Source organism: Populus alba, chromosome 19, assembly GCF_005239225.2.
Source record: "Populus alba chromosome 19, ASM523922v2, whole genome shotgun sequence".
Taxonomy (NCBI): Eukaryota; Viridiplantae; Streptophyta; class Magnoliopsida; order Malpighiales; family Salicaceae; genus Populus; species Populus alba.
Window position 1 is genome coordinate 15638341 of NC_133302.1, and position 9516 is coordinate 15647856.

General features: G+C 35.3%; 1 protein-coding gene and 1 pseudogene across 1 annotated transcript; both read left to right on the forward strand.

The window, feature by feature from the left end:
• The first annotated feature begins 5095 nt into the window (after positions 1-5095).
• Positions 5096-5928, forward strand: LOC118036217 (protein SOMBRERO). Its single transcript, XM_035041916.1, has one exon. The coding sequence runs from the start codon at positions 5230-5232 to the stop codon at positions 5926-5928; it is 699 nt and encodes a 232-aa protein (XP_034897807.1). The 5' UTR covers positions 5096-5229.
• Positions 5929-8050: 2122 nt separating this feature from the next.
• Positions 8051-9516, forward strand: LOC118036186 (protein SOMBRERO-like; annotated as a pseudogene).

Consider the following 9516-nt stretch of genomic DNA (forward strand, 5'->3'; position numbering starts at 1 on the left):
GACGACTTTGCTGACAGAAAAATTCCATCAGTATGTTGTTGGTGGGTCAATATTACCGATAAAATCACTGATGGACTGTGTGAATTCCAAAGGGCGGTGCATTAAATGCATCACTGATCGCGTCAGGTTGCCTACGGAATTACCGATGGACCACAAAAAATATGGAGAGTAATTAAAAATGTTGGTGTGAAATTCAAAATTTACTGACGGATTTTCAAAACTTCACTAACAGAATAATTTAAAATAATATTTTTTTTATTTTCGTTGGTGAATCTGTTGGTAAAACTGCTTTATAAATCTCAGCGATCGCCCCTTTAGTTCATTTTTTCATCTCCTCCATTCTTCACCTTTCACTTTCCAATATTTTCCTCTCATTTCTTCAAGGCTTTTATCTTTAACAAGTTTTCTTCTGAATTCTCATTAAATTAAAAGGTACGTGTTTCCTCTATTCCATTTTACTTTAAGGATTTTTTTTGTTTTAGCTATTTTTTTTTGTTATGTTTTTTGTTTTGGTGTATTTTTATAATGTAGATAAAGTCTTGGAATAAACACATTATTTCATTACTAAAGTCTATAGTTTTTTAAAAAACATTTATTGAATATATTTTATTGTTGTATTGGCATAATAATTGAATAATTTGTTGAATTGTAATTGTTAATGTTGAATTTACCTTAGAATTAGAAATTGAATATGTTGGAATAATTAGTAATTTTACTCTATTATTGCATGATTTGTGTTTAATTATTTCGATTGATTTTAATTTGTTAGTCTAGATTTTTTTTGAATTTATTTAATAAATTTTATTGTTTGTATTTACATAATGATTGAATAATTTGTTGAATTATAATTGTTAATGTTGAATTTACCTTGTAATTAGTGTGGATGTTATTTGTATAGATATTATGTTATATACAATATTAGTATAGATTGGGTCATTGGTTGTGGTTATTGTCAATATTTGCAGGTTTGTGGATTTGGGTAGTACCCAGTATAAGGGAGGTGTTGTTATATATATATTTTTTTAACATTCAAATTTAATTATATAATTATTCGTATAAAATTATATAGATGCGTAGAATAAAATCCAAAGCCCGTCGCTCACGTATGATCACAGCTAGTTCTTCTAGTAGCGAGGATTATATATCCTTAGGTGCCTCTCATGAAGAGGCACCTATGCCATTTACGCCATCAACCGATGCTGCTTCTTCCATTACTGGTTCACAGTGCAGAGGTGGTGTGCTTTTGCTGTGGAATCAATTCACCCGTAAGTATGAGGCATAGTGGAAGGACGACCTTTCAATATAAATTTGTTAAGGTTTTAGTTTTTTTTTTTTAAAAAAAATTATAACATAATTTATGAACAACTAATCACTATTTCATTAATTTAATTTATTTTCAGGTTCACAAACATTAAGGCCACCAGAAATAATATCATTGACGTTTAAATTGTCGATGGAGATTCCATTATTTCAATGGAGTCAAATATCCAGATATCATAAATGGACACATCAAATCAATGCATGGTTTGACAGATTTGAGGTTGATGTTAATTAATAATTTCCAACTTATTTCTAATAAATTATTAATATAATTGTAAAAAATTATTATTTTTATTTATACACAAGACAAATTCGACTGGGACAGTGCGTATGACATTGTTGTGAGAATGGTGTGGGGAAATCACACGGCAACAAGATAACATTGAAAACAATACAACATTTTTTTAGAAAAAAAAATTATGTTTCAAAATTTAATTTCTCGCTATGGAAGTAGGTTGCGTAATTTTTGATATGAAGCATAAAAATAGGAAGAAAAAAAAACCATGAGAGATAATGGTTTGCCTTTTACTTGTAGAGGACGTCTTGGATCTGTTGATTATGTTATGGTCGAAGTCCTACTCATAGCAACTTAGTGGAATTGGGAGAAGCTGTAGGTATTATTACGGGTCAATCCATTGGAGAGTCGGGTAATAAACTAACATTAAGAACGTTTCATACCGGCGAAGTATTCACAGGGGGTACTGTCGAACCTGTACGAGCCCCCTCTAATGGAAAAATGATATTTAATAAGGGCTTGGTTCATCCCACACATACACATCATGGGCATCATGCTTTTCTCTGTTCTATGGACTTATATGTAACTATTGAGAGTCAGAGGCTGTAATGATGTGGCGGTTTAGAGGGATTTCAAACCGATATACATCCCGGCATATATATGGTTGTGCTATCTTGAGCACATGACATCTGAGTGGTACACACAACACTCACAGTCCGGTACTAGTAATCGGAAGTGACCAATTCATGGCTCGGTGACAACAGACACTGGCGGCTCCGTTCCGTTTGCTACACATGCGAAACAAATGGTAATATTAATTTAAATAAAATATATTGTTAAATTAATTTGTTGTTAATTATATTTTTTCATTATAGGCTATGTTTCTTGGACGTGAGCCGAGTCAGATGGAGTTGTTTGTTGAGATGCACGTGTGGAGTTAAGACCACCGAAAGGAGGCGCAATAGTTCGTTGACAACCGTGCTCAACACTTTATGGTATGTTGTTCAACCATTTTATTTTGTAAGTTATTATTTTTATTGAATTGAATATGATGATTACTTTTTTCATTTTCAAGAGACGTATAATAGCCGGTTGAGGGAGAGATATAGGGATGATCCTTCGACCCATCCAGAATTTGATCCGGATTTATGGATGGAGGTTGGATCGTCTGGTGGACCCGATAAAAATCAGGTTTACAGGATCTCCAACATTACAGCCGAGAACTTGCAGGATGTTCGTAGTGTCTCAATCGTTGGGAGCTCCTAATCAATATCAAGCACCCGATCTAAGGAGTTCATGGTTTTAAAGCAACATAAAACTCATCTCACCGAGAAATACGAGGAACTCTCAGCGAATTATGAATAACTTCACCAAATGATCATGAACATCATCACATCACAGAGTCGTGATCCATCTGTGCCTCCTCTTTTTTTGCCGTATATCAACCAGCCTCCTCCTCCTCCTCCAGCTCCACCATTATGTTAATTTATAATGAATATTATTTAACTTTATTTTTTGATGTTTAATACAAATTTTATTTGTATAATTGGTTTTTTTTACTATTAATTTATATAATTTTATATTATGTATTCTAAATAATGTTTTTAAAAAATATTTAAAAAATACGCACTGAGGGTTTTACCGACGGAATGCATCTGTCGGCATTTGACAGAGAGCGGGGAACTGTCAGTTTTAGTGATGAATTTATTGACGAAATCAATCTGGCGACATTTCACAGCAGCTTGGTGCAAATTTTGCAATCACCGACGAGTTTATTGATGGAAATAGTTTGTCGGTATTGCATACACTCACCGACGGAATAAATCCATTGGTATATTTCAAGCGGGATCTTTTTTTTTGGTGCGTAATTTCCGTCTATAAAACCATTGGCAAAGTTTTTTTTTACCAACCACATTAGTGACGGAATGAGGTGTTACCGATGAAAGGAAAGCCAACGGATGGTTTTTGTCAGTGATGTCGTCGGTAATAAAATTACCGACATACAATGAATCACATACCGACATGAGCCGAGATAGATGGAGTTGTTTATTGAGACGCACGTGCGGAGTCAGGACCACCGAAAGGAGGCGCAACAGTTCGTTGACAATCGTGCTCAACACTTTGTGGTATGTTTGTTCAACCCTTTTATTTTGTAAGTTATTATTTTTATTGAATTGAATATGATGATTACTTTTTTCATTTTTAGGAGACCTATAATAGCCGGTTGAGGGAGAGATATGGGGACAATCATTCAACCCATCCAGAATTCGATCCGGATTTGTGGATGGAGGTTGGATTTTCTGGTGGACCCGATAAAAATCAGGTTTACGGGATCTCCAACATTACAGCCGAGAACTTGCGAGAGGCCTGTAGTGTCTCAATCGTTGGGAGCTCCCAATCAGTATCAAGCACCACATCTAAGAAGTTCGTGACTTTGAAACAACACACGGCTCATCTCACCAAGAAATACGAGGAACTCTCGACGAATTATGAACAACTTCACCAAATGGTCATGAATATGACATCACAGAGTGGTAATCCATCTGCGCCTACTCTTTTTTAGCCATATATCAACCAGCCTCCTCCTCTTCCTCCTCCTCTAGCTCCACCATTATGTTAATTTGTAATGAATATTATTTAATTTTAATAGTTAATTTAATTTTTTTTTTTGAAACACATTCAGTTTGTAATGAATATTATTTAACTTTATTTTTTTATGTTTAATAAAAATTTTTATTTGCATAATAGCTTTTTTTACTATTAATTTATATAATTTTATATTATGTATTCTAAATAATGTTTTTAAAAAACATTTAAAAAAATACGCACTGAGGGTTTTACCGATGGAATGCATCTGTCGGCATTTGACAGAGAGCGGGGAACTGTCAATCTTAGTGATGAATTTATCGACGAAATCAATCCGGCGACATTTCACAGCAGCTTGGTGCAAATTTTGCAATCATCGACGAGTTTATCGACGGAAATAGTTTGTCGGTATTGCACACACTCACCAACGGAATAAATCCATCGGTATATTTCAAGCGGGATCTTTTTTTTTTGGTGCGCAATTTCCGTCTGTAAAACCATTGGCAATGTTTTTTTTTTACCAACCACGTTAGTGACGAAATGAGGTATTACTGATGAAAGGAAAGCCAACGAATGGTTTTTGTCAGTGATGTTGTCGGTAATAAAATTACCGATGAACTATGAATCACATACCGACAGAATATTTCCGTCAGTAAAATTGTGAAATCTTGTAGTGTTTTGCTTGCCATGACCTCTAGAAACATCAAAAATGTTTATTTATTTTATTATTCTACAATGTGTGAAGTTTTTTATTCGTACTATCTAACCAAACAATTTCCAAGTGCATAATATCATATTTCTCATTGTTTTTTTTTTCATATACTTATTATTGTGATTTCCGTGGTTAATTTACCATCAGTCTGTCCAAGTTCTTTTAGGATTTAAAAGGGAGGCCTTCCTTTCCTTGCATATTTTCCGTTTACAACTAGTAATACAAAAAAATTCATCAGTAATTTGTTGCACCGACCTGACCCTCTTTCTCTTATAAATTACTAGTAGCAGTATAGCAGCATGGATTATTCTTCTTCTGCTCTCAGATTGGCTTTCTCCCGCGCGCTGCTATCTTCTGTTTCTTTCCGGAATCGATCATGTCTCTTGCTAATATTGCTGTAGGGTTCCGATTTAACCCTACAGAGGCTGAACTTGCTTGCCATTATCTTTACAACAAAGTCATGGGTCTTCCTCTATCTTGCCCTTGCATTGTTCAAGATTATGATCTATATGGTCATGAGGAGCCTTGGCAAATATGGGAAAATTTTGGAGAGTACAATAATACCAGTAGTGATGACGAGGATGATGATGAAGTCGAGGCTGGTCCGTCTCCTCAGAATGATCTTTTCTTTTTCACAAATCTGAGAAAGATAAACCCTGGTATGAAATCCTCCAAATTTGATCGTGGTGTTGGGTCCAATGGGGGCCGTTGGCATGGCGACGATGTTCATTCATTCCATTCCAAAGGAATTACCTGGAGTCGAAGGAGATATTGTTACAAGAATCCCAATATAGGCACTCCTGATGCTTCCTGGATTATGTTGGAGTATTCCCTCGATGATTCTCTTATGCAGAATGTTCCTCATTATACTGTGCTCTGTCGAATTCGGAAAAAGAGTAACAGGTATTGCAGTAGAAAGAGGAAATCAAGCCAATCTAGCTCTCAGCCTGAGCCTAAACGCCAGTCGAAGAAATTGAACTCGAAATTGAGGACACCTCCGATTGAAGAAACTGTTCATGTGACAGCACACCGACCTCACGTTCATGTTCCTGTGCCTTGGTGTGAATATCTCTGATCAATGCTATAAATTGATATGGTTCTCAGTTCTTGAAAAAAATGTTATGCATTCTATTCTCTCTGGTTTCTTGGATGATGGTGTTCTGCTGCTTCATCTTCCTTGCTGCAATAAACCAGTTTTGATGGTGATGTTTTCAATTTCGAAGATTGCGGCCCCATTCTGTGTTTCTTAGAGTTGCGTTATAGCTAGATTGGCTTAGATGCAATTGTTATAGTTATTGAAAATTAAAACTTGCAAGAGTGATTTTTCTTTGTAATGATTAGAGTTTCTTAAAGTTGCAAGACCGCAGACATGTATCTAACTATTGGAATCAACATTACAAAGTTTAACTTAAATTTTACACCTATTTATTGAAATTTAGCAGAAATATTTGTTGTTTTTTTTCTTAACAATACATCAACAGTTCACAATGAATTATTAGCTACATGTCCTAAGACCATTCAATATTTTTGCATGAGTGTTTTAATCCTCAACAAAACCATTACCTTGGCTAGCTAACGAAAATTATGCAAATCTTAGATGCCAGACCCAAGCTACCTGGGTCTGGCAACAACAATAGACCCAATGCATTTGGGTTTGGCAAATAAGCCAAGCCCAAACGCCCATGTCAGACCCAAGCGTTATGGGTTTGACAACCAAGCCAGACCCAAATGCCATGGGTCTGGAATAACATCAGACCCAAGTGACTTAGGTCTGCATACCATGTCAAGCCTAAGCGCTCATGCTAGACCCAAATGTCATGGGTTTAGCAACCAAGCCAGACCTAAGTTCCATGGGTCTGGAACCACGCCTTACCCAAGTGACTTAGGTCTGGGAAGCACACCAAATCCATGTTATATGAACTTGATAAAATTTACAATGGTCAAGCTTTGATTTTTATTTAGATTCCACTCTTGTTGTCTTGATTGTGTATTAACTTCTCTACATCTTAAAACCTTTCTATCTATGTTACTATTTATGGTTTGTGTTAATTTCTATTTGTATTATTAATTAGATGTTAAAGTTTATGTTATCTTACATATTTAGCATAAAAAAGAACAAAGTCCAGTGCAATGAAAGAAAACAAAAAGTGGTGGCGGAGCGCCGGCATGTATCTTGACTTATCTATATAGTGACTATAAATTCAATTTAGAAAAAAAGGCAAAAATAGTAAAAATTGACTAGTCAAGACTTATAGTTGACCAACAACCAAGCCTCGTATTTTCTAATTAAACATCTGCTATGACTTGCCATTTGAAACTTGTGCACATAATAGTAAATTTCAATGGTATACCACTGCAAAGAAAATATTATCCCAAAATTTTATAGGAGGTATAAGAGATATTATAAAAGTGTTATAGGTGTATCTCACTATTGGGTGTAATTCCTCCAAGACAACTTTCTTTGTGTTTGAAGAATACACAAGTTAAAACACTGGACTTGGACGAGATTGAATACATGCTAATATGTGTGTCATCATCCTTACATCAAGCTTTGATGTTTTGTTACTAGATGGATTAATTAAAAAAATTAAAGCAAATGATAAGCCATTCATTATCAATTTATAGATGATACATGCATGATTGTATAGCGATGACAATGCCCTGGGCATAAATAATATAGGTCATCTATTCGATTTTTTAGTAAATGAGAAGATACTTTGTAGGGGACAACAAACAATAGACTTTACGAGACCAAATAACTTACAATTAGAATGTAATGATAAAAAAAATAAAAACATGAAAATAACCAAGTTATTATGATTTAATTGCATATTTCGGAGATTTTTAATGATGTTTTTACAAATATTAAGAACTAGAATAAAATTTATTTAATAAAATCATATCAAGATTATAAATTGATTTTGCTCGAGATGACCTATAAACATACAAAATATTTATTCAATTTATTATTCTACAATGTGTGAAGCTTTTTATTCGTACTATCTAAACAAACAATTTCCAAGTGCACAATATCATATTTCTCATTGTTTTTTTTTTTTCATATATTTATTATTGTTATTTCCGTGGTTAATTTACCATCAGGCTGTCCAAGTTCTTTTGGGATTTAAAAGGGAGGCCTTCCTTTCCTTGCATATTTTCCGTTTACAACTAGTAATACAAAACAATTCATCAGTAATTTGTTGCACCGACCTGACCCTCTTTCTCTTATAAATTACTAGTAGCAGTATAGCAGCATGGATTATTCTTCTTCTGCTCTCAGATTGGCTTTCTCCCGCGCGCTGCTATCTTCTGTTTCTTTCCGGAATCGATCATGTCTCTTGCTAATATTGCTGTAGGGTTCCGATTTAACCCTACAGAGGCTGAACTTGCTTGCCATTATCTTTAGAACAAAGTCATGGGTCTTCCTCTATCTTGCCCTTGCATTGTTCAAGATTATGATCTATATGGTCATGAGGAGCCTTGGCAAATATGGGAAAATTTTGGAGAGTACAATAATACCAGTAGTGATTAAAGAAAATCTGAAGACGTGAGTAGAACAATTTGTTCTAATGGTTTGTTTACTGAAACGTGAACATACAATCTTTATTGATACATTACACTACCATTAGCAGAGTATTTAAAGTTGACTGAAGATGACATATACAAGGATTCAAAGAGCTAGCCAACTAAGGATTATCTTGAGTGTTTATCTTGATAAGCATGAACAAGGACATGAGGCGGCTTCCATGCATTGTCAATTCTAACTTGGAATCACAGAGTCCCTTTTACTTTCGGATGAATCACAGTAGTCTCCTTATCTTGTTAGACTACCATTCTGACTTGAATTTGTTACCCTTGAAAACATCTTTATCTCCTGACTTTTCTCCATTAAACTCGGAAGTTTTGTAGAACAATGTGGGCAGCATCGTAGGGAGCTTTGTGAGAGAATTCTGCCTTATTACTCCACTAGCATAGACACCCTTATCTCTCCACTGAACTCTCACAAAGCTTGTTGTCAGATTGTGTTGTGCTAACAGTGATGACGAGGATGATGATGAAGTCGAGGCTGGTCCGTCTCCTCAGAATGATCTTTTCTTTTTCACAAATCTGAGAAAGATAAACCCTGGTATGAAATCCTCCAAATTTGATCGTGGTGTTGGGTCCAATGGGGGCCGTTGGCATGGCGACGATGTTCATTCATTCCATTCCAAAGGAATTACCTGGAATCGAAGGAGATATTGTTACAAGAATCCCAATATAGGCACTCCTGATGCTTCCTGGATTATGTTGGAGTATTCCCTCGATGATTCTCTTATGCAGAATGTTCCTCATTATACTGTGCTCTGTCGAATTCGGAAAAAGAGTAACAGGTATTGCAGTAGAAAGAGGAAATCAAGCCAATCTAGCTCTCAGCCTGAGCCTAAACGCCAGTCGAAGAAATTGAACTCGAAATTGAGGACACCTCCGATTGAAGAAACTGTTCATGTGACAGCACACCGACCTCACGTTCATGTTCCTGTGCCTTGGTGTGAATATCTCTGATCAATGCTATAAATTTATGCATTCTATTCTCTCTGGTTTCTTGGATGATGGTGTGCTGCTGCATCATCTTCTTTGCTGCAATAAACCAGTTTTGATGGTGATGTTTTCAATTTCAAAGATT

Bases quoted from the DNA above. Each gene is read 5' to 3' on its own strand.
- LOC118036217 (XM_035041916.1), top strand. From the start codon at position 5,230: ATGTCTCTTGCTAATATTGCTGTAGGGTTCCGATTTAACCCTACAGAG.